Consider the following 25173-nt stretch of genomic DNA (forward strand, 5'->3'; position numbering starts at 1 on the left):
AATTTTCACTCTCTTTATTCCTCCCACTCTCAGACAATTTAGAAGAGATTACGGACCTGGTGGAGACTTCCCTGCTCATCCCACACCCGCCGGTCGGGGTGCAGCTCCTTGGGGTCCCTCCATCAGCAGACATCTGCCCAAGAGGGGCTGAGCCCAGGGCACCTGGAGGAGTCCTCACGCGTGGAATCCCCCCAGAGGGCTGCCAGCAGGGGGGAGCAGCTCCAAAACTGCTCCAATTCGCACCAGAGGAGAAGCCAGGCAGCACGGCCGGCTCCATATGGCTCCTGCAGGGCTGGCGTCGTGCTCAGTACTGTGGGAGAGTCTGATGCTCGATGTGATCCCATAAAATCGTTCAACTGCAGACATAAAACAAAGGAAGCCATTCCTCCAAGGTAGAGACATGTTAGTTGCCACCTTTTCCCATTCACATGCTGGTCTTTTTGGGGCATAAAGTACCAGTCATAGGAAGCAAGTAACGCATTGTGGCTCATTCTTTTGGCTTTAGACAACATGAACATAATAAATATATACTGTTTATTTATTCTGCTGCGGTGCGAGTGCAGGAGGCAATGCCCACGTTTAAATGGGACATTTTTAAACGCTCACATTTCCTGGGCCGTTATGCATTAGCCATCAGTACTCAAATTGCCTCGTATTTGCAATTTTATGGCTACATTTCATCAAGCACACGGGAGCTGCATTCAAAGCATGAGAATAAAGCACTCCACTCGCGTTAGGCTCTGATGCAGGCGGTGGCTGCCCAGCAGAAATCTCTTTTTTCTTTTTTCTTTCTTTTTTTTTTTTTTTTTTTGCAGCAGTTTCAATTCCATCTGCAAATCCGAGCTCAGGGTTGAACTCAACCTGCGTGGAAATCAGTGCTGGAACGCGTCCCGACAGCTCCCAGCAGCGCCGGGGTCACCGGGTCGGTGTTCAGCCTCGCACCCAACCCGACCTTCAGCCCCTCTGTCGCATCCCAGACCCTTCAGCCGCTCCCCACAGCTCTGCGCTCCGGCCCATCACAGCTCGGGGCTGCGCTCCCCCCGCCCGGGCTTCTCCTCAGTGCCGCGCCCGCACGGGGCGCCCTCAGGCTGCGGCCTCCCGGCGCCACCTGCCGACGGAACGCGGAACCGCGCTCGACGCTGCCGGCAGGGGGCGGCATTGCGGGCGGACTGCGGCTCCCGGCTTGCAGCGCGGCGGGAGATGCGGGGGGGAGGGGGAGGAGGGCTCCTCGGCTCTTTCAGCCCCGCCCTCCGGCTCGGCTTTCACTTCCGCCGCCGAAAACTCCAACTCCCAGCAGGCACCGGGCCGCCGCGCCCTTCCGTTTCCGGCCGCCCGGTGCGCCCTCGTCCCCTTAGCGCAGCGCCGGGCCCAGCGGTGCCGGCGGCGCGGGTTCCTCGCGGCTCCTCCGGGGCTCCCGGGGTCACCTTCATGGGCCGGCGGTAGCGCGGCGGGGCCCGGGGCCGTGCTGAGGCGTCGGCGGGGCGGGGAGGAGCGGGACAGGCGGCGATGTTCGTGCAGGAGGAGAAGATCTTCGCGGGGAAGGTGCTGCGGCTGCAGGTGTGCACCATGGAGGGCGCCGAGTGGCTGGAGGAGGTACCCGAGGACACCACGGTGGAGAAGCTGAAGGAGCGCTGTCTGAAGCACGTAAGGAGCTGCCCGCCGCCTCGGGCCGAAATCGGTGCGAAAATCACGGCCTGGGAGCGGCGGGCGGAGCCCGAGCCGTGCGGGGTTACGGGAACGGCCCGGAGGGACCGCAAGAAGCGGCAAGCGGAGAGAAAAGCGGCTGCTGGGGGAGCGCCGAGTGACAGCGGAGTTCGTTTTGTCTGTTGGCGTTGGGGAACGAGCAGAAAATGCGGAGTGGTGGGGGGGATTTTCCCCTTTTGGAAGAAGCACCCGCAGCCGCCGCGCTGTGTGTGAGCCTTTGGGCACCGCGGGCTCTGTGGCATCCTGTGCTCGCAGCGGTGCGGCCTTCGTGGATGTGCCGAAGGGGAGATGGGTGCTGGCTGCCTGCGAGAGAAAATGCTTAAAATGCGCTGGCGGTCCGTAAAAGTTGGGCTGGGAAATGCGATGTTACCCCATTCCCATTTACGTCTATGGGTGTTAAAGGTGAAAGCGAATGGTTACAAAACTGCGGGGCTGAATTTCGAACGTGGTGTGAAGCTGTTGCTGATGCCAACATCGGCTCTGCCTGCCTGGAATCGGCAGCAGGTCGGGCTGTTTGGGTCACAAACTGCAGCTGGGAGTCGGGCAGCTGTTGGCTTGGAATGCAAAGGGCCTCCGGACGAGCAGTTCGTATCGATTGTTTTTAGTGTCTTTTGCCTTTGAAGTGTTACAAACATGTTAAGAAATGCTCTTAGTAAAGCAAAGTACCGGCGTGAGAAGCTGTGACAAGCAGCAGTCTGAGCGCTGTGTGAAGGCTGGGAGTTGGCTGCCAGTGTGGCCCGCAACCCTGTTGCCCTCTGCTTTGTGCCTTCTGGTTGGTTGCTTCCAGCTAGAAGCCTTGGAATCTACAGCTCACAGTGCACGCTGTTCCTCTAGAGCCTTGGTCTTTGTGCTTCTTGACTGGGGGATGAGAACGGCTGCAAATGGATTTGCTTTATTTGTGGGAGGTGTGATCCTTTCTGAGGCAAAGTGAAGATGCTGTGCTCCCCACGTTGTGACATTCCTGAAGGAAGTGCTCCTGTATTGTCCCCGTTCAGTGCAGCTGAAGGATTAGACAAAGACGTAGGGTGGGGTAATGATTACATGCATATGTGCAGAGCTGAAAAGCCTTTAATTATCAGGAAACATAATTGAATAGATGCTTGCATTGCAGTGCGAGTCAGAGTGGAAGACAATTGATAACTTGGCAAGATGTTTGATTTCATTCTCCTGGCTGCTTTGTGCTAATGGTTTGGATTTGCATAACCATTATGGATAATATATAGTTTTATGGAGGGGATAAATAGAAATGGAAAAATCATGACTCCTGATGGCGGGTGCATTGCGATGAATCTTGATGGCACCTTGAGGTAATTTATGCAGCCATCTCTCCTCAGATGCTGATTAGTGTATTCTCTGAAGTCCTTGAAACCATTCTTTCAGGAGGTGAAGGGAGGTAATTCCATTAGAACGCCTAGTTTGGGGTTGGGAAGGTGGGTGCTGTCCCTCTAGCATTTCAGTGCTTACTGCTCTCTCTCTAGTGTCACTTGTGATGTGTTTTTTTCTCTCATAACTGATGAAAGGGTTGGGTGGTATTTATTTTTTTTTGCTGTATCTGTTGCCCTGTAACAATGTAGTGGTGGTCCTAAGCCAGGAAACTGCTGCCTTCGGTAACGCTGTCTAGTCTGTGAGTAAACACCTGGCAGTGTTGTTTTCTTTCCTAGTTATTTCTGTATGCAGATTTCACAACCAAAGTGTTCTCATGGAGCAGTGCCTTTCCTCCGTGCCAGGCTGAGGTCTCTGTGCAGTGCAGCTGGCAGGATCGAGCCCCATGCTCCCCTGTGGCTTCCTTAAAAATCCACTGTTTGTTTCAGAGCCAGAGCTGAGAAAGCTCAGTATAACCATGGCAGCCCAAGTGTAACTTTCCTATGTGTTTTCATGATCTGTGATTCTTGTGCCCAAAGCTGACACTTCAAGCTCTGCTTTGGCTGAAGGTGCCGTGGGAAGTCCTGGTTCTAACACTGCAGTTGGAGAACTGTAAGAACTGCTCCTTGCTGAGGCTTGGTAGTATTTCTGATAGAAATTTTGGCCGTGCACTTGAGATGCACCAATGTGATCTGTGTGAGCTTTTAATGCTCCTGTGCTTCTGTCCTCCTTTCTCTTAAGCTGCCTCAGTGGTTTTCGTGTGGGTTTTAAGGTGTGTTAAAGGTTGTCCTAGGAACAGAGGGGTGAGGTGCTGTCAGAGCACGGGGATATGGGAGGTTCCTGACCCTCTGTATGCTTTGCATACTTGTTGTTTAAGCCACCCAAGCTTAGTAATAAGGAGTGGCAGTACTGTGCTCTTTTTTTTTTTTTTTTTTTTAAAGCATAGTAAATAAATAAAAATCTAAAAATAAGCAGCAAGCTTTGTGGTCTATCAGGGTTCCAAGCTCTGCAAATAGCATTCAGCATTCATCACCAGGCCTTGTAAGTCCAGCAGTTGCTCAAGCATCTGCAAAAATAGGTTTCTCACCTGTGCTGTAGAACAGCCTGCCGTGAATTCCTGTGTTAAAAGGACATGCAAATATTTATGCTGGAAGCAAAATCGTGAGACAACAGATCCTCTCCTTAGGGTCCTTCTTTATGAAAAGATGCAGGAGAGCTCATCTTCCAGCATGCTGCACCTCTGCGTGGTGCCACAGCCACCTCCCTCTGAGCAGGGAATTCTCTTCTCTGGGCAGGATGCTGTTTTCAGCCTGTGATACAAGAATGCTGGCTGTTGTCAGGTGTTCCCAGGAAGCAGGGCTGTGCAGCCAGGTCTGATCAGCCCAGCTGCCCATTCCAGGTGGTTTGCTGAGAGCTCGCACAGGTGCTGCTGTGAAGATGGCCTTCCTGTTTCCAAGGCGTGTTAAAATAGGCCAAGATGTGCTGGGTGTTTCACAGAGCATTCCCTCTCATAGAGGTGCTGTTTTCATTTGCCTTACTGTTCTACACGGTTGTCAAGCAGTGATCAAAGAAATGGGGAATAAGAACAGATGATTGCAGGACGTTTGTTTTAAAGCAGCTTTATTGTGAATTCATAGGGTTTAAGTGAGTCTAGTCTTTCACTTACACGTTGATGTCATTAGTAAGTGTTGTGATTGCATGCACACTGTATGCACAGCTTGGTGTGCCAGGTAGGAAGCAGCTGTTAGGTACATCCTTTGCTCCCCCCATGTGGGTGCTTCCCAGCTCCCAGCTCTTCTTTTCTGGGCTCTGACTGTAAGGATCTGTAAAAATAGTATTTTGAGCTTGTTTGGAGACATGTCCAACTGATGTATTCCTAAGTATAACTTATCAGATCAATTAGAGGAGCTACTCCCTGTTACTTCTAAGCTTTAATGCGTTGTTTGGCTTTTGTTCAGCAGTTAATATGCTGAAGGATTGGTAAGCAGCTGCTGCTATGCAAAGCAGGACTCTAACGTTCTCACCTTAATCCTGCCAAGGCATCAGAGCAGCACGGAAGTTCAGGTGAGGAACTGAAGGTCTGTGTTGAGAACAAGTGCAGCCTTTGGGGAGAAAAGCCAAGGAACGAACAAGTTCTCCAGCAGCTGAAATCAGCAGAAAAAGTGACGATGGATCCAAAGGGATTCCTCTGAGGGGGGCTGCATTGTGACCAAATGCTACGTTTGAAGCAAAGCACTGATGTTGGTGGGGCTTCTGGAAATGGCTTCCTTACCTGAAGGGTGGGGATGTTGTTCTACATGGGGTAGAAGTGGCTCAATAGAGATGTGCTCTGAAAGAGGAGTCATCGAGAGCTGTTTTCTGTGAGCAGAGCAGGCGAGGTCAGAATTAAGTGTCCTATTTTGTGGTGAGAGCAGCAGCATCCATTTCAGGGTTCTGGTAGGTGGTTATTTTTAATTCTGCCTTTCTGGAATTGCATCCATTATGCTTTGTTTTTTTTCACCCAAACAAATTAGAAGTCTCTAGATGCACTGATGTAATGTTCTTGAAATCTCTCGCTGTGGATCTGCAGCCACTCCAGTGTGAAGATGAGTCAATTCAAGTTCTGCATGCGTTTTTCTTAGTTTTCTGTTGCAGCACTAAAATACCAGGAGATTTAAACCCTTCAGTAAGGCTGGGGCACAAATGCTGGGGGATTCATGCTTAATTGCATAAACAGCATGGCATTTCAGCTTGTAGTTTTCTTAGGGGATCAAAATGGTCCCTTGCACTGTTGGTGGGATTACGTGGGTCCATCAGGCTCTTTGTCCCAGCAAAACTCCTCAGCTGTAGGCAGAATGTGTGTTTGATACTGGGGAACAGCTCTCTATATTTGAGTTTCTGTGCCTAGAAAAAGGAGAACTTGTTGTGCCTACTTGCACAAATATTCCTCATGCTCCTTAGTGTAGCTCTAAAACAAATCTATGCTGACGCTCGTATTGTGAGCTTTTGGGGGTTCAAACTGGAATTTTTGGTGAATGAAGACAATGTATGATTTAGAAATGTAATAGAAAGTAGAGCACAGTGTTAATATATGGAGATTAGCACATGCTGATTATTTATAGTGGGGAAGAAAAGTTGTGAAACTGACTTCTGTTCAGTGCTTTCAGCAAGAAGCCCAGACAGGGCTCCAGCATCAAGGCTTTGGCTTCAACCTGCAGACTGCTGCCTCCTTCCCAGTTTAAGGTCAAGCACTCCAAACTCACTGCTGCCAGTTGCTTGTTTGGTTTGACAGTGTGTGTAAATAACAATTACTGGATGAAGCAGAGTCTCTGTGTTCTGACACGAGCTACAAATGAGAAGTGTGCTGCATTATTGCAGTCCCCTCTCTGCAAAAACACTGGCAGTGGATTTCCCCTCCAGCTTCACGACACAACTTGTTACTCCTCAGCTTCTCACTGAGAGCGAGTGACCTTTGTGAGCTGCTGCAGAGCTGACACTGCAGCTCCATCCTCACTGTACTCGCAGTCTCCATGGGCTGAGCGTAGGACCAGGCACTCTGAGTTTGGATTGTGATGGGGATGCACCGTTCTGCAGCAGTCTCCCATCTGCTCATGGAGACCTTGGAGGGCCCGTGTGGAATGAATGGGATGTAACATCTGGTCTTTGAAACTGACAGTTGTGAGTAAGTTCTGTGGGGTGTCATCATCAGTTAGAACTTAAACATAGCTATTGATTTAACAGCATTGAGGAAGGAAAGCTAGAATGCTACCTTAGTTGGTTATTCTTCCCAGCCAGGAGCTTGGATGTGCAGGCAGAAACCAACCCCATTACAGCACAGTTCAACCCTCAGTTTCTTTAACAGTACATTATGTTCACATGTACACCCCTGGTGTGTTGTGCCATTACTGAAGCTATTGGGAAGTAGGAAATGGTGGCGCAGTTTGCAGGTGGAGAATCTTAAGTGTGAAGTGCAGTGATTCACGCAATAGGTTTATTTCTTTCTTCTGATGTTCAGTATTTGTCTTCTGCAGTGTGTGCCTGGGAGCTTGGAGGATCCGAAAACTGTGACACATCATAAGTTGATACATGCTACTTCTGAGAAGGTGCTAACAGACACAAAAACAGTGCTGGAGGAGAACATTCAAGACAGAGGTAAGGTTGTCCTTTTAATCTCACCAGCCTGGAAACGAGAAACTGAGTTCCAATTTGTGACTTTGCATTAGCAGCACTGTTTTGATATGGGAAACTAACAAGGTGGCAAAAATGAAGAGACTTTTTCTCCACTTGATGAGAATACACAGTGAATGGTTTTCGTTCCTTAACTCCTTTTAAGAGTCACACAGGATATAAAGAGTGTTCATTAAGTCAAAATGTTAAATTATTTTTCTCTCCCTTAAAGTAATGTCTAAACCCTCAAGGCAGCAGTTATCCTTCAAATTGATCCAAAAATGGCTTGAGCATTTCAAGAAAGGCAGCCTGAAACCTTTGGGGCTTTTCTTGAGGTCTGCAGGTCAAGTGGAATGTTGTTTGCTGAAGTACATCTGAGCATCACGGTTTACATCCCATTCAGTCCTCTCCAAGTGTAGCTCAGAACTCCCCACACTGCAGCACTGCTGACTGCAACAGAGTATGTGAGCATGTGTGAACTTTACAGATGTCAGGGATTAACATGAAACAGAAGAAGGCCTGAAGATGAGAGCTGTCAGGGTAGCTGGAGTCACTTTTTACTGGACGGCTTAAACTGATGGTCCCTTGTGGAGACAAAAGGCAGTGGTCCAGAAAATGTGAGAAGCAGAACTGCTGTAAAATGGGCTACTGCCTGAACCAGAAACTGCAGGAGTAGTGTTCCTGTACTTATGCAGGAGTTCATGCAGGTTGGAAAGCTGTTGCTATGACCATCAGCAATTTTGTCTTTCTCTCCCAAGGGAGTGTCACCCTTGGAGCAGGGCAGGAGCTGAGAGCTGCCATCTTAGGCAGGGCACAGCTTTATTTTGCTGATTGGTGATGTATTGTTTCTAGGTGAGGCACCAGCTCCTACAGACCTTTGAATTGCAGTTTGTGGCCACTAAGCAGTATTAAGCTGTCATGGAATGCTTCTTTACCCCTCCTTCCCCTGCAATGTGCTCTACCTTTAAGTGCCTAGCTGCTGTCAGGGAGGCAGGATGGCAGCCAACAGCTGACTGCCACTGGCTGACTCCACTTGCTGCTGGGCAGGGCAGCCAAAAGTCAGCGTGTGAATCTTTTCACGCTCTTGTCAGCTGGATAAGTGAGGGTTAACAGCCTGCACCAGCTGCTGTTCTTGGCTGCTCTGTGCCAACAAAACTTGTTGCACAAAGCATGATTTGTTTGCTTTTTACCCTCTTAATGTGATAGACTGAAAACTGCGTGTCAGGCTCTGTCTGGCTGAAGGACTGCAGATGTTCTGGGCTCTGAGCTGAGAACCTCTGTGGTAATAACTGAGATGCTACAACAGTGGAATTAATAGAAAAGTCATCTCTAGGAAAGCTTGAGTTCATGACTTATCTTGCAAGAGCTGTTTTACATCATCAGTATCGTTCTCTTTTTAGATGTCTTGCTCTTAATAAAGAAGCGTGCGCCACCTCCGCTCCCCAAAATGGCAGATGTGTCTGCAGAGGAGAAAGTGAGTTTGAAAAGATTTCTGGACTTGTCCAATTTGATTAACTGCTTTATTAATGAGCTACAGAAATACTGTCACGGTGTATTCTCTGTGTAGGGACAAATGCACCCAGTTAAACTGTAAAGTAAATATTTCATCCTCCTTCCAAACTTTGAAGAATTACTTTACGTTTTTTTAACTTGGATTGTGAGAACACGTGCTGTGGAGTAAGACATGCAGATGCACTCTGTGCAAGTGGTGTAGATTTCATCTTCAAAAAAATATATACTTAGGGACTGTATAGCAAGTGCCTCACTGCATCTCTTTTGAAAACTTTATAGAAATCCATTAATTTGCTTGAGGCTGTGTTCTGTCTTCAGTAATGTCTGGCTTATCATCCCCTAACGAGGTCCAGAGTGTTGTCCCCTTGCTCTTCTTGTTTGTTTGTTTTCTTTTCCTCAGAATGTAGTTTTTAATGAGGGTCAGTGATGTGCAGGATGACGTTCAGACACGAGTGGTACTGCAGTGGGTGTTACTGTGTGAACACTTGGAGCAATGCTTGTGCCTAACGCTGTGAATTCCTGGGTCTGTCTGCCTTCTTGCACAGCTTTGTTTTTTCTTGCTTCCTGTAGGTATTGGTGTATGTCTCTGTATCCCTTCCTGTAGGTATTGGTGTATGTCTCTATCTCCATTATGGTCTTGCTGTGCAGAATGTCACCATAAGAGCCTAAGATATAAGACTGTGAAATGTTTATGTTTGTACCCCTGCTATGTTTTGTCCTGGACTATTAGCATGTACTAAATGTCAGAGGCACCATATATCTCTGCATGATACTTGCAAGCAATAAAGCACTTCCAGTGTGAAGCAGTTAAGTGTTAGTCTGTTCACAGTATTGATACAGCTCTTGGCAAGCCCTGGATTTGAAGAGAGTGCTCTGAGCAGATAGTATAGAGTATGGTCCTGGGAATTGAGGCCCTCCAAGTTCTCTCCATGTTTGGCACATCACTTTTCCTCTTTATGCTGGAATTTCCCCACATTTAAATAACAGAAATAGATACAAGGACTGAAAGTGGGGCAACCCAGCAGGTCCTGTTTTGCTCTGTAATTGCAAAGTGACGTTAGTGCTATTAATCCATTGTATTGCTAGGCTGCTGTTTCTTAGTTGCAAGTTACAGAGCACTGCTTGATGCCTTGGTAAAGAATATGAAACTGCTCTCAGCAATGCTATGTTCTTTGTTCTGTGGATAATGGGTTATGAAACCTGACTGTGTTTCCCATCCTTCAGAGGAAACAAGAGCAGAAAGCTCCAGATAAGGATGCTATTCTCAAAGCAACTGCAAATCTGCCCTCTCGCAATGTAGATCGCACTGTGGCCCAGCACAACATGAGGGATGTAAGTATTGGACTTGACTTCAACTCACACGCTGGTAGCCAAGTAGACTTTTATCTTATAATCTCTTCTCTTCCATATGAATGTGGTTAGGCTTTCTCTGTGGGAGAAATTGAAGTGTGTACAGTGTATATGAAAGTAGATAGCACAATCTGTGTGTAAACCCTGAGTTATTTAGTGATTATGAAACGCTGCACTAAATTATGACTTAAAATGTTTTATTTCTCCCTGGGAAAGCCTCAGTATGCTTCTGAAGATCTGGCAAATGTGCAATTCAATCTTGAATAGTTCACGTTTTCACAAAGTTTTCTCTGCCGTGGCTTTGAAGAGACATCAGTCATAAATCTTGAACTTCAGTAGTCGACTGCTGTCTGCAATACTTCCAGCTGTGTCTTCAACAGCGTGGGGGCTACTTTTTCTCTTCTGATATTAACAGCTTCTCTATTAATATTTAGTGATGTCTGGTAGCCTCCTATCTAAATGTTTTGACAGTTTCCTTTTTTGCAGTTCCAGACAGAGCTCCGGAAGATCTTAGTTTCTCTCATTGAAGTTGCACAGAAATTGCTAGCACTGAACCCAGATGCAGTTGAACTATTTAAGAAGGCAAACGGTATGAACATATCTCTACAGTTACTAGTTCAATCCCAGGAATTGTTTTCTTACACAGCAGAAGAGTAGACTTGCAGGATTAAGTCCAAACTTCAGTGTAGCAGCAGAGCTGCTAATGACTTTGCGGCAGAGATTTCAGCTTGTGGTGTAGGTTTATCAAACTGGGCGATTTATGAGGTCCCTTTGGGATGGATAAGAAGTTCCATTTAAAAACAAAATCATCAGCAGTGGAATAACTGGAGGACTTTGCAAGAGTTGGTAAAGAACAGTTGGAAATGCACGAGGAAACAGTAAAATGGGGAGAAATTGGAGCTGTTGATTCAGTCTGTGGGGAAATACCCTTGAGATCTGCTAGGACCAGGTCCAAATTGCTTTCTGGATTATTGATAAACTTCAGTGAATTTCCCATATACTTAATTATGTGGACATGTAGTCATATGAGAGTTTGCTGTCTGTTGTTTGAGACCTTGAATGTATCTGGAATAAGTCTTTGTCCTGGAAGAATTTGTCTGAGCCTGATCAAGCTGAGTACAGCACATTAAATGATGAGATAGCAAATTCTGGCCGGAAACAAAAGCAGGGATGGAAGAGAAGAATGGGGTTTGAACTTAACACATGCCATTCCATTGAGAAAGGGTTTTATTTTAGCTTGAAGTTAGTCTCAACATTGTTCTGTTTGTGTATGTGTAGCCATGCTGGATGAGGATGAGGAAGACAGAGTGGATGAGATAGCTCTGCGGCAACTTACAGAAATGGGGTTTCCAGAGAGCAGAGCTGTCAAAGCCCTTCGATTAAATCAGTAAGTGTACTTGGCATGCTGCCTGTAAATCACTTGGTATGGTTTAAAAAAAAAAATACATTTTTTTTAGGGAAATCTCCTTATGTGGGTCACCTAGAACTAGCAAAAAGCATTGGCTCAAGGAAGAGTGCTGCCTCGGGCAACCTGCAGGTGCAGCTGGCAGAGGAAAGGAGAAGCTATGTTGTATTTGCTCTGGAGAGAAGTCAGTCTGCAGTTCCCAAGGCTGACAAGCTCTCTCTGTTTCCAAGTATTAAACTCACATCTTCTGCTCTAAAACTTTACAGAGGGGAAAAAAAAAGCAAGCTAAGCCCTTCCAGACTGGTTTGTCAACTGTAACAAAATACTTTATGCTGATCTTTTAAATAAAGCATTCCAAGAATATTACAAAGCCCAGATAGCAACTGTAGAGAAATAGGAGGTAATACAGTTCTTGTGCCATAAGAAGAAAGAGTTGTGCTGCCTCACTTCTGAGATGGGTTTCTTAGGTTATTCACTAAAATGTCTAATGATATCAAATCCAAATAACAGTCCTTCTTTTTCAGTAGCTCTCCTTTGGTCTTCGAAGGACTTTCTCCCTCAATATCCTCCATCTTTCATGTTGTAACTGAAAAGCCAGATAGGCAAGGGCTTCCCTTTCCTTTTTAAGAACATCCAATTACTGTGTGATCAAATGAAATTGCACGTTCAGTTGCTCTGTTATCTTTGCTTCCTATGTATTCATTGGGAAGGCATGTGCTGGATCTCTCCCATGATCTCTTAGCTTGAGCTCTTGCAGTCAATTGCCTGTGTTAAATTTTGTTCTTGCTCAGGGTGTATGGTGCATGTGTAATGTTTGTCCCACCCTCTTCCACTGTTAACGACGTTCCTTTATCACTAGATGTCTGAGATCTCCCTAAGATGCAACAGAATAGCTTCTCTCAGAGATGTGGTTCCATTGGGAACATGCTTTGTAGTTTTGTCAGCAGTTGTTGGTAGTCGGTGTGTGTTTGTTGTGAAATAGAGCTGCTGATGTGGAGAACAAGATGCCTCCCCATGAAGTGGCCTTTAAAACCTGAGTTACAACTGTCCAGGTTGGACTTCACTCCTCTGTCATCCTGGCTTTAGAGATTACTGTGCAGCCTCAAGTGCATGGAGTATTAAGGTGCTTCAAAATTTGCTCCAATACTTTGTATGACTACGCAGATAATAATTAATCAGCTAGTCAAGATGCCATGGGAAGCAAAAATATGTGTGCAGTGCTGCTGTGTGTCTGGAGCATTCCTCATCCCTTTGTTTTGATTTTCTTTTCAGTATGTCAGTGACACAGGCCATGGAGTGGTTGATAGAACACGCAGATGACCCTGCAGTGGATGCTCCGCTGCCAGGTCAGACGCCTTCCGAAGCTGCAGCTGAAGCTGGTGCATCCTCTGCTGAAGCAACTGCAGGTCCAAGTTCAGAAGCAGATGGGGAAGAAGCCAAAGATGAGCTGACTGAAATATTTAAGAAGATACGAAGGAAAAGAGAGTTTCGTCCAGACCCACGGGTGTGTGCTGCTTGCCTCTCTGCTCCTTCATTCTGCATCAGCTGCAGAAGTTGTCCCTTACTGATAACGTCGTGTTAGCTGAAATGGGAAGGCGTGCTGTTATCGCACTGTGAGCTCACCAGGAGGTGCTCTTTAGAATCCACCACTGGGCTTTTATAAATAGGTGTTTTTTGTGATTTAAGTCAAAAGCTGCAAATACTGTATTGAATGACCCAGGCACAATTTCTAAGTGATGAAGCATTCTTATAGCATTATCTGGGTGCACTTGTCCAAATATATAATTCATACTAGCAACATAATAAAGGCAGGAAGTGAAATTAAATCCAGTGAATAAAGCTACGAGTTGGCAGAGTCTTGGAGCTTCTGGAGCTCAATCTCTCAGTGAGACATCAGCAAAAGCTTTGTGATGTGAGAGAAGTTTAAAAATATTTCAGTCTTGCTCTTTCCCACACCAGGTGCCTGCTCTTTGCCTCGTGTCCATCTTTCATTACTGAATAGGAACTGTCTTCAGTCTTGCTTCCCATAATAAAGACACTTTTGATGTACAGTATTCAAAAACCTTGTAGCAAAGTTTACTTAGTGGTCTGCAAATGGAAACAATTGAGTTTTTACCCCACAAAAAGCTCCCTTGCAGAAAGTGAAGCATTTGGTTGTTCTCATTTGTTTTAAACATTAATCCATGCAAATCTTACAGGCTGTCATTGCCCTCATGGAGATGGGATTTGATGAAAAAGAAGTGGTGGATGCACTCAGAGTAAACAACAACCAGCAAAACGCAGCCGTGAGTACAGTGTCATTTCTTTTCCTTGCTGCTGTAGTAGTCTGTGCAGCTGGTTGTTTTCACTGCAGAATTGGTTGATCTTGTTACTGGGGTGAAGTGATCGATCATGGAATCTGTTGTGCCTGATGATTTCTTTCAGTGTGAATGGCTGCTGGGAGACAGAAAGCCTTCTCCAGAGGACTTAGATAAGGGAATTGACACGAACAGCCCTCTCTTCCAAGCCATCTTAGAAAACCCAGTGGTACAGTTAGGGTTAACCAACCCTAAAACTCTACTAGGTAAGTCCTGATTGGGTTCCCACTAAATATATTCCATCTCTGCAGTTCCTAGCAAATAAGAACAGAGACAGGGTGATGACAACACGTACCATGAAATGAGTGCTGCTCTGTACCTTTTTTCTGACTACTGGCAACTCATTTCATTTTGCAACTCAGCTATAACCTGAACTGAGCTTGGGATGTCCCAGAAACGATGCTAATTTCTTAGACTACTGATTTACCCTTGCTGAACTCAGAGCTTTAATAGCTGCTGCAATGCTTTTGTGGTTTTAGAAGAGCTTTAGTGTGCTCTCTTTGGCCATGGAGAATGAAAAAAAAAAAAAAAAAAGGAATGTCTGTTTAGAACCCTGATGACTTCACAGGAAAAACAAGGCTGTCTCCTGCTGTACAGCTTGCTGTGTTTTGTGCTCTGATCATTGAAGTGGAAGATAACTAGTGTAACCAAACAAGAAGTCAGTGCTAAGGCTTTGCCTATCACAACTCAGATAGCGCTTGTGAAAATATATTTTCCCCTTCTTGAGTATCAGCTCTGTGAGAAAGTCTGTGTTCTTGCTCAAAAATGCTGTGAGCACAGCAAGTACTCAACTGATGAAATCAATGGTGAAATGCAGATCTCTTGTGCATTGGCCTCTCTGGTGCTGGAGGGCAATGCAGAAGACTGGCAACAATTGTGTTGTATATATAAAGTTTTGCATTTAGTGTTTGGCTTCAAACTTTATTCAAAACTCTGCTTTGAAATAAAGGGTGTTTACATGGCTTTTTCAGGAGAGCTTTTTAAGATGCTGCTTTAAACGTAATTGGGAATGTTTGCAAGACTTTAAATAATTCAAGAGCAGAACCTTCCCTTCCCACTCTCATTTCTGAGCAAATGGTCTCCTTATTTCCAAAGACGGTTCCCCACTGCAGCTCAGAATATAAATAGAAAATGAAATGTCATTATATGTGCTTGTAAAGCTTGGATGAACATCAGAATGTATTTGCAATGATACATCAGCAAATTGCTTATGCCGCAGATTTTAACCATAAGTGTTTGTGTTTAATTAGATACCTAAGGAATGTTGAGAAATGTTTAGTTTTAAGCTCTTGAGTGCGTGTAAAAGAGGACACTTGAAGTGGTGAAAGGTGAGATCTGTACATTATTCTGGGCTTTGCAGCAAGCTTGCAGCATGACCTTGAGCAAGGTGTTAATGATGAGCCTTCAGAGGTGCTGGGTGCTTATGGCTCCCACTAAGGTCACTCAGAGCTTTGTACACTAATGCTCCTGGAAAGGTTCAGGCTGGCACCCTGATGCTGGACTGCCAGACTCTTCTAGCTCTGACCTTTTGGTGACTTCTGAATAGGTCAGATATGCAACTGCTTTTTTTCTGTTCTGTAATGACTGCTCCAAATGTCCACTAGTCTGGCACAGTATCCATCAAAAAGGTTATAGATTATTCATTCTTTTGCCAAATTTGTAACTTAGCTCTTGCACCAAATGTCTAGTTCCTTCAAAATAAAGAGAAAAGTGGAAACCATCATGTAAAAAATAAAAGTAAACCAAACTAACTCAGTGTAATGACAAAATAAAAAAAAGTGCTGCCCAAATGTCCTCATTCTAAGATGGACATTCAGAACCCAATTACGTGGTGTGTTCCCTGCTGCTGCTGCCAGTGTGGATGTAAGCAGAGAAATCCTTTCCAGCCCTCCATGAATATGGTGTTGGAGGCTGCTCGGCCTCCTCAGTATCAGTGGCTAGAAGAAGCCACTCTGCAAACCCAGAAGAGCCCTATTCCTGAGGAGGGACTGAGGCACCTCCGTTTCTCCTGGGGTGTGTCAATCTGAAGAGCATTATTACACTGAGTGCAAAACTGCTCTGTAAAGGAAAAGTTCTGTCTGTAGACTTTAGCAAAGCGTTTGGCTTTTCAAACCCATGTCACTGAGGTTATGTAAGATGGACTGTAATCCAGACTGAGTATTTAATCGGCCTCTGCCTGTGGTAAATTTAATACTGAGCAGTGAGGAAAGAGTAACAGCATGTAGCAGCCCAGTGTGGAGATGCAGGAGAACAAATGGTAACCGTGTGATGGATTCTCACCGTTCCCAGGGGCTGCTTGCCCGCTGCCTTGGATGAGCTGTAAGTGTTTCTGACTTTCTTGTTGCTGAAGCATCCCAAACCTGCAGCGCGTGCTGCTGAAAGACCAGTAACGTGCTGGTTTCCTTCTCTTGGCAGCCTTTGAAGATATGCTTGAAAACCCCTTGAACAGCACTCAGTGGATGAACGATCCAGAAACTGGGCCTGTCATGCTGCAGATCTCTCGAATCTTCCAGACGCTGAATCGCACGTAGAGGGGAATGCCAGACCACTGTGCCACTTCCTGCTGTCCCTTGTGTCACCTTCTCAATGGGGAGGGTGCATGGATTGTTTGGGGAGGGGGGGGGATGCTGTCTGAGTAGGGGTCTCACGTGAGAGCTTATGTAGTTATGGCCAACTGAAGTTAATTGCCTTGTGAATTTAGTGTTAGTGGAAGAGGTTTGAAGACTTGTCTATGTTTTCAGGTGTTAGGTTAAAAATAAAGTGTATCAAAAAATAGGAAAAGGTTTTGTGAAAACAATTAAGAATATGCTTGTCAGAAAGAAATATGATATTGCTTGTTAAAAAAAGGCCTGTGACAGTAGTTTTCTAGCCAGTTTTACTAGCATCTGGCTAGCGTTTACAAAAGGTCACTGACCACTAGCATAGGATATTAATCATCTCCATGCAGTATTAATTTATGGCTATATCAAATGACAAAATGCTTTTAAAAATTGATTCTTAGGAAATATTTTTTAAAAGCCCAAATATTGGGAGTGCAAGCACAGTTCTGTCCAGACTTGTTTGTCTTGCATAATGATTCAAACAGAATAATTCATAGATGGAATTCGTCTAATAAATAGCATTACTTTTTCCTATTTATTTCCTGCATTAGTGTTCTTCCAGCCCAACATTAGTTACACTTCTCAGAGGTTGTCAGCTATGTTAAAGATGCAGCATCTCTTTGATGGCAGAACTTATTACACCAACACTTGGATTCTCCAGTAGGCTGCAGATCATAAGGTTATCCTATGCCATATCTTAGTGCAAGGGGGGTATTTTCATGTGGGTTTTATTTCCATTCTGTGTGCACAGTTTTGCAAAGGGGAACTTGTGCTGTTGACTGTTTCAAACTGTTAACAAAAAAGCAACTCATTTGCATGGATTTCCCTTGAATGGTGATCTGCAAAGAAGCAGAAACACTTTGGGTTTTGTATTCTGTATTATTTTTTAATGTATTTAAAAGCACGCTCCAAATTAATTACTTTGGCATAGAAGTGGTTGTCCTCGACGCTTTCTGTTTGGAAATATCAAGAAAGTCAGGCCATGTCTTTCTTAGTTTTGTTGGAAGAGTGGAGATTTCAGACAGGTGCCGTGAGCTTTTAAGAACTCACTGGTGAATATTGAGCCCATTTCTCATGGTTGGGCCATGCAGGCTTTTGTTTGCAAGGCAGTGAAACGCAGCTGACGTCTCACAATCCCTGCTGCAGTTGTGTTGTGTAGCCTTTTTCTTTTTGAAAGGTGTCTGTCAAATAGATCCCAGATGGCTCTGCCAAGTTCCTTTCTGAGTGTATGTTTTTGTTTTAAGAAGGAAAATGCTACAAGATGCAACCTGAAACCCTATGACAAGTTTTGGCCTGAACTTGGCACCTCGTCTGTGCTATTGTGCAGTCGAGGCACTGAAGTTGCCAATTTCTCATAATTAAGATGAAGGGTGGGGAAACAAAACAGCATGAGATTTTATCTTGACTTAGTATCCCAGGATTTTTTTTTAATTTGTTATCTGTAGTTTCATGTTAAGTTTTATGGTTCGCAACTGCTGAAATATTTACTTTTGTGTTTAGAAATGCCAGGGTTTATAGAGGCGTTTGTTCAGGTTGGTTGTTCCAACACCCAGCTGCTCCTGGGGCTGCCTGCTGCCGCTGCCAAGGCACTGTGGGTGATGAATTTGAGCAGGCTCTCTGGTTTTCGTGTGGTTGAAGCTGAATGCTGTCTGACCTCCTTCACAGGAGCAGAGTGGCTCCTCCTAAGCGTGAAGATTCTGCTACTCGTGCATTTCTGCAGAGTGCAGCACTGCCAGGATCTGCTACTGCGCTTGTTCTCTGTGTCAGTTTGGTAGGAGTGGTAAAAGTTATCAGAATTGCCTCCCTTGGGATGCCAGAACAGAGTCAGAGCCACTGCTGGCTTATAAGGAAGAAAGTATGAGTAAAACAAGGAATGCACGTCTAATAGGTGAAGGTAAGGATGCCAGGGTTCAACAACATCACCTGGTGCTATAGCAGCAGTTAGAAATTGTGTGGATAAAGGAATACTGCATCTTTAAAATGTGTGAAAGCTTGAGAATATGTGGTTGTTTCTGGCTTTGCTTATTTCAGAGCTCAAAGCTTGTGTAGCTGAAATGTTGGAGGGGTTAAGGTTGCAGTGGCGTCTCTGAAAGAGGCCAGGACTTAGGAGGTGTGAGGTTTGCAGCAAGGCTTAAGAGTTGAACTGAAGGAAGCCAAAACTGCCCTTAAGGTTGAACAAACCCTTTGAGGAGCTAATCAAGACACCAGCATTGTTCTGTGGGTATGAATTGGCAGCAGACTTGAGGAGCTGTGTGTCCCTGTGACAACTGGGTGTATTGCTGCTTGATGAGTTACCAGTGGGAGGATGGCTGCAAGCTCATTATGCTTGTAGAAGCATTGATTTGTCCCAATTTTTACAAAATCTGCAGAAATCTTGATCACTGCTTGTTAGTCAGAACGTGTGGAGGCAGATCTCCAGGCCAGAGGAGTCTCTGTATTAGGAGTGCTTCCTGGGCACAAACCTGCCTGTTCTGTGGCTAAAGGATAAAAGGCTGACGGATCTGCTCTGTAAGCGAGAGGTCCCTAAGCATATTGGAGTAGAAGTTTTTGTTCTAATAAATAAGTTAATTTCGTGAAGAACTACTCGTGGGAGTAAGGATTTACAGGTTCAGGTCCTGTGCTTGCATCTCTGGTGTTCACGTTGTAACTAGTAAAGATATGCCATGTGTAAGTGTCACATAACAGCCAAAGGAACGACTGGAAGCCTGTGAAATCAAGGAGAAATAAGGAAATGGAACAGTAGGTGGTTCTTACAATGCAGTGTCTATTCCTTACAGCTCTCCTAGCTCTTTCCCCTATCCACTGATCAAGACAATCTTCTGCCTTTTGATATTACACGACTCTTGAAAGCTGGCTATTTATTTAAATAGATATAATCTATAATTTTGTCATCAAAACACTGATATTTTTAATAGAAATGTATTGTGTGGAAGTTTGTTCTCAGGGCTTCGTGTTTATCCTCGAGGGGGGTGCACTTAAAGGGATGTACTTGGAAAAAGTGCCAGTGGCCACTTTGCAGCTTGGACCTTGGTCAGTTGTGGTCTGTGAGCCTGTGAGATAGCATAATGCTCCTGTAAACCTCTAGGAACAGTCCAAAGAAAATGCCATTCTTTTCTCAGTGTGAGCAGTGGCGTGAGTCTTCCTTTCAGATTGCTGCATCACTGTGTGGAAATGGCCACAGCAGATCATCCTTGCACGGTGTGCTGATCTTTACCACCATTTCAAGGACACCTCTGTTCTCCGTGCAGCTGGACAATAAACTTGCACTGTTTCCAAAGCAGTCATCACTGCATTCTTGCTCTTCTGGGAAAGTGCAAGGTTCGCTCCTGCAAGAGCTGTGAAAGCTGCTGCTAATTGCTCGCTTTGGGCTGCTCCCGGCCTGTCCCACATGTGTCCCAGAACCTTGACCCCCATTTCTCTCCTCCCTCTCCTGGAACCAACTTGTCTTTTGAAAACTGATGTTCATATCCAAGACGCTTGGGTGGTGATAGGAATCCTTTGTACTTGAGACTGTTAGTTTTTGGACATTGTGATTCACGCGCTGAGGACCTCGAATATATTTTGCAAGTTGTTTGAATAAGCATTGCACCAAAGGAATGTATTGTAACACTGTCAGCAAACGTTGCCTGTAGGGGAGATAAGGAGGTTCCCAGTGACTTCAGCAGCAATTTTCTTGAAGTACAGTGAGCGTTTCCAAAGTTCTCCCCCATTTTTCTACTTGCAGTAAGTAGCATTTTTATTAACTGGCAGAATAGCAGCACTTGGAGCTGGATCTTTCCATCCAGTTGTAAGTCATTATGCTTTAAGGCATGAGCAGACCACTGACTGTGTCCTCTCCTTTGGGACAATTGGTTTGCTGTCAGAATTAGGACAGTCAGTGAGCTTGGCCAGGATGGCAGCCCCAGTGCTGCAGAGGAAGGAGCAAGCAGTGCACATCGTGCCTATGTGAATGTGTTCTCATGGCAGTCGTTCTCACCTGCATCCTGATAACGAAAGGGGGTTTGAAGGGCCTTTTTTCCTAGATTTAAAGATCTTCAATGCAGATCCTGTTTGCAGCATGTGAACTTCAATAAATATAGATGCATTAAATGATTTCCGGATTTAGATATAGTTTTATATCGTGTTCTGGGGAGAGGGAAGAAATTGAATCATGTTTTAAATGAAGCCCCACAGAACAAAGTGTCTTTGCGGTGGATGACAGAGGCCTGTGGAGATCTTTAACTTGCAAATTTGTGTTGTAATTTAACAACCTGTACAAGAATGTGATTTGCCATTCAGCACTTACCACAAAGTAGCACCAGTAAAATTATATCGCGATTTCACCTGTGTATAAAATCATGAGGTATGGCATATGATAATTTTTATATGAAGCTGACACTGGTGTGTGGCATGCACAGCTGTTTCCAAGATGTAACATTACTTTTATGAAGCTTAACTAGGGCGGACATCGCTGAGCCTGTGGAATTCAGGGTTCATTCTGGACACGCTGATGTGGGTCACTGACTTCTCCCTGCCTGGGGAGCCCGGCTTCGCCCCAATACGGAGCCCTTCAGACAGCAAGGAAGAAGTGCTACTGACTTGTTTTTCTTCTAAAGGTTTGCTGTTGTCCACTGAAGTATTTTCCTAGAGGTTATTGAGGTCTTGAGCTAAGCCAGACCTGTTCAGATTGGAACAGTTACGTACCTTTAGCAGGTGGAGAAGTCATACCCATGAGCAAGACTGGAATGAATGCTGAGTCTTTAAGCCTGCTCACACATACACACTAAAGACACTGATGTTGTGTGTGCTGTAAATTTATATTATAACTTAAAAATAAAGGATTTTTGATTTATTACAAGGTGTTCTGCAACATCATTTTTAGGGGTAGCGAACATTTCTGAACTGTTCAGATACAGTTTTCTCTGTATCTGCAGACTGCTGGAGTTGTTTCTCAGGAAGTAAGGCCCTTTGATAGCTGATCGTTAACCATGTAACAAAACGTGAGTGGCAAATGGTGATTCAGTTACTGTTTTTGCATCTGGAAACCATTTCTCCATTGCTCAGGACAAAGTTTCAGTGGTAGGTTTCACTGTAAGAGCCGTGTGAAGCAGCATTTGGTGCTTCCCTGTGATGGACTGATGCTAAAGAGGAATTTAACTTGAATGTCATCGAAGAAAAGGCTTCCAATTCATCAATCTGCAACAGGGGAACCCTCATGAAGGAAAACAGCTTGAGCAAATAGCAGCTGTCAGTGTAGTGGGATGCAGCACACGGCTAAATGCAAATGCTCCCACTTGTGCCAGTGCTGCTGGCTATCTGGCACCACACGGGAAGCACCTGTGAGCTGTGCCCACTTGTGTGCAGTTGCCATGGAGGCAATTGAGTGAGAGTGTAAGTGAGTGAGGTTTTCCTCTGAGGAATAGGTGGGGCTATTAGCATTTTCACACAGTGTTCAGAGCAAGGAAGAGCACCTGCCAGCAGCCGGTTGGTTTAGCGCATGTTGCAGCCACTTGTGAGGCATTCACAGTAATTTTCATTGCATCCCATGGAAGGTGGGGGGTTAGAACACGAGCCATCCAAGTGCTTGTTGCTCTGTGCAGGTTTCTGAACGCAGTGTTATTAATTGCAGGTGTTCTCTCGGTGCCACGTGGCCCAGAGCTGAAATTCCCTTCAATGCACAAATCGACAGGAGGGTGAGGACAGTTCAAAGGGCAGCTCTCCATAACTTCAAATTAAAACAAAAACAAATAAAGCACTGCGAACAGCCCGTGGTATATCATTAGATAATGGCACTTCAGCACCTGAACAGGCCTAGCAGGTCTAGGCAGAAATCCACACCTTAAAGAATGAAGAAGTGCCTGCCATGTCAGCGACAGGACGGCTGGTAATGGCCTGGTGTTTGTCAGTGCTGGAGACGAGCCGTGCTCAGCACACAGAAGTGCTGCTGGCATTCTAAAGCAGTGATGCAGGGAAGGGCTCTCCACTGCCCTGCCCCCCAAGTCACCTCCTGCTGCCATCAGAGCCAAAATCCGTGCTGCAGGAGGTGGGACGGGTAAGTACAGGTTGTGCTCAGCTGTAGGAATTCATCGTTGTTGGTAGCATCTCACTTCAGCATCGCCAACAGAATCAGTGTGGTAAGAGGTGTTCCAGTTTCCTCAGTGAGTGGTTCAGCAGAACGGCTCCTGTGTTCTGGCTTTTTTCTTTCATGTATTTTCTCTTCTCCCGTGACCAAATGGTTGATAGTAGCACTGATCCTTAAGAAAGAGCAGAACAGTGTGAATAGACATGGCTGCCTCCTCTAACGTATCTCTTGTGCTGGGTTCCAGCAGAGCAGCAGAAAGGGCAGATTCTGTCCCTGTGAGCTCTGCTGGCCTGGCAGCCCAGCATGAGGGATGTGCAGGATGTGACCCAATCTCTTGTTCTGCCTTGATCTCGCTGTTTTGTGCTCTTTCTGTAAGAGGGGAATTGGCCAAAAGAAGCAGCAGAAGCTGCAGAGGATGCAAGACACGCACTTGTGAGCTGAACTGCAGCTTCTGGGATTTGCTCCTGGAAAATGGTTTGGAAAGGACAGGACAGGGCTGTGTGCGTGAACAGGACAGCAGTGGTGGTAAGCAGCCAGGGAGGTGACCTGAGCAGAGCTGGCCGTAGCCCTATCCAGTGTCACCAGGAATCCTGTCCCTTGTGGGGGGAGGAACATCCAGTAACTTGAGCTGTGCTGAACCACATCAGCTGCACCAAAATAACCCTGGAGAGGTGAGCAGCACTCAGACCTGGGCTGTGCGCTGTGTGCAGCTGGTGCCCAGGTGGCAGGACTGGCTGCAGTGGCTCTGAGTGCTTGGCTCAGCCCTGGGGTCCTGCAGCCAGGGCACCCTGCTGGGTTTCCTATGACTTCCATAGGGAAGTTGTAATCCTCAGATGGGTTTTGTGGAACCCAGCCAGTGTGATGCCATCAGGCATTGCACAACGTGCTGGTTGGGCTGGTTGGGTGCGAGGGCCCCGCGGCCGTGCCGACCTCGTGCTCTGCAAGCACAGCTCGGAGCTGTGGGTTGTTTCTGGGTGTGCTTTGCAGGTACCTCCTGAAAATATTCATGGATGAGGTGTAGTGCTTATGCATGATGTGGTTACTTGGCTTTTGTGAGCTGTAGCTTGGGCATAACCCGCACTTAGGTTCTGATGAGCTTCTGTACCCTCTGAGAAAGGGCCACTCCGCAGGGAATCTGGGCCTGGCAGTCTCACAGCTCCCACACACCCAGGATTTGGCTGAATTACTCAGCTCCTTGTTGCTGTGTGCATAGGAATAGCAGAGCCCGTGGTGCCGTGCTGTAGCTGCCAGCTGCATGCCCCGGTGTGCAGCCTCTGCACTCCATCTCCTTGCGTGAAGCCAGGAGGGTTTGGGACATCTCCCTACACCTCTTGGCATTGAGGACTTGATTATTTTTCTGTTCCCTTGCAGTACCTGCAGATGCAGGCTGCCACCCCTCTGTGCAACATGCTAAAGGAAAATCATTGGGGCCCTTCTAAATTCTCCTCGCAAGGCCAGCAGGCACTATTTCCGAGCAGCTGGCTCTCCACTGCAGCAAGTCCCTTCTGTCTGCGTTTTCCCCTCTAGACAAGCTCGTTGCCAGGCTGCATGTGATGAATCACGGCCTTCTTTCTCCACTTACCTCGATGCACAGCAGCGCTCGCCTTCCTCCCATGCTCCCACTCTTGAAAACGCACTGAGAAGCGGGGAAAAAAGCAGAAAGCTCCATGAGATCCATGCCCTGTGCCACCCTCCTGTGTCCCTGCCCTGCGCAGGCAGCGCTCATGGCTGCAGGATTCCCAGTGCCATCACTGCCCGAGCCCATGAGGTCTCCTACAATGTATTTATAGCTCACTGTGCTGGAAATATCCACAGGGTGTCTGATTCCCTGCCCTGCGTTGGTGCCAGCGGGACGGGCTGAGCCCCCCGAGCAGCACTGGGGCAGGGGCTCACTGCTGCCCTCGGGGTGTTGGTTCCTTGCTGAAAGCTCACAGAGCTGTGCCATCGCCAGGGTCGCTCACGCAGGACTTTTCATCTCACTAGAAATATTTCTTTGTGTCCTATCAGGGTAGATCTTAACGAAGGCAGCAAGAGAGAGATAACAAAGTGTCAGTGCTGTATTGCATAACGAATCCCTGCAGAGCGCAGGTGCTACCGAAATGTCCAGATGTGGAGATGGTGGTGATGATGGTGGTGATGCGTAAACAAGCCCACATCTGCGCTGAGGTAACTCTGTTTCTCAGCAGCTTCCAACCAAGGCCTCTTCAGGGCTCCTCTTAGTGGGTCAGGTGCTGTGGGGCTGCAGAGGCTCGCTCACAGTCGGTGAGCGCTCAGTGGGGATGTCTCAGCACTGAGCACTGCACTCAAGCACAAAGCAAGGAAGTGCTTTGATTTATTGCTTTTCAGAAATAGCTCTGTTCCATGAAGCATCAGAGCCGTGGCTGGTCCTGTCCTGCTGCCCCCACCGCAGCCTGGTCCACGGCCGGGCCACTGCAGCGAGCAGTGCTACTGGTGATGCAGGTGCCAGCAGCTGGGTATCCTGCTTTAAAGTCATTTCGTCTGGTGCTTGTTTAAGTCACTACAAGAAAATAGATGAAGGCTATAACATAAGAGACTCCAGCCACCACTCTTGCAGGCAGGTGCACACTGGCACCAGCAGCACAGCCAGTACGGCTGATCTGCTGCTTCTCTGGCTGGCCTGAATTGGAGCACTTTCCTTGGACAAAGCGTTCCAGC

At 46.3% G+C, this 25173-nt stretch overlaps 1 protein-coding gene across 4 annotated transcripts; it reads left to right on the plus strand.

Annotated features, from left to right (window-relative positions):
- Window positions 1-1465: 1465 nt before the first annotated feature.
- On the plus strand, window positions 1466-21270 carry UBAC1 (UBA domain containing 1). Of its 4 annotated transcripts, none has more exons than XM_042830828.1 (11): window positions 1466-1644; window positions 7077-7197; window positions 8613-8686; window positions 9949-10056; window positions 10546-10663; window positions 11353-11461; window positions 12752-12983; window positions 13678-13764; window positions 13904-14042; window positions 16126-16155; window positions 16252-21270. In XM_042830828.1, the coding sequence occupies exons 1-11, from the start codon at window positions 1507-1509 to the stop codon at window positions 16365-16367; spliced, it is 1272 nt and encodes a 423-aa protein (XP_042686762.1). In that variant the 5' UTR covers window positions 1466-1506; the 3' UTR covers window positions 16368-21270. The 4 variants fall into 4 exon arrangements, with proteins under 4 accessions (XP_042686762.1, XP_042686763.1, XP_042686764.1 ...); XM_042830829.1 differs by having other exon boundaries at window positions 10561-10663; XM_042830830.1 differs by lacking the exon at window positions 16126-16155.
- The last annotated feature ends 3903 nt before the right edge of the window (window positions 21271-25173 follow it).

The sequence above is a fragment of the Centrocercus urophasianus genome, unplaced genomic scaffold, assembly GCF_019232065.1.
Source record: "Centrocercus urophasianus isolate 14NV4802_14NV808 unplaced genomic scaffold, USGS_Curo_1.0 seq_34, whole genome shotgun sequence".
Taxonomy (NCBI): Eukaryota; Metazoa; Chordata; class Aves; order Galliformes; family Phasianidae; genus Centrocercus; species Centrocercus urophasianus.

What these genes read in the sequence shown, in the direction of transcription:
- UBAC1 (XM_042830828.1), top strand. Translation starts at nt 1,507, where the DNA reads ATGTTCGTGCAGGAGGAGAAGATCTTCGCGGGGAAGGTGCTGCGGCTG. An exon ending in ACTATTTAAGAAGGCAAACG is followed by an intron (nt 10,664 to 11,352) that starts GTATGAACATAT and finishes GTGTATGTGTAG; the next exon opens with CCATGCTGGATGAGGATGAG. An exon ending in AAAGCCCTTCGATTAAATCA is followed by an intron (nt 11,462 to 12,751) that starts GTAAGTGTACTT and finishes TTTTCTTTTCAG; the next exon opens with TATGTCAGTGACACAGGCCA.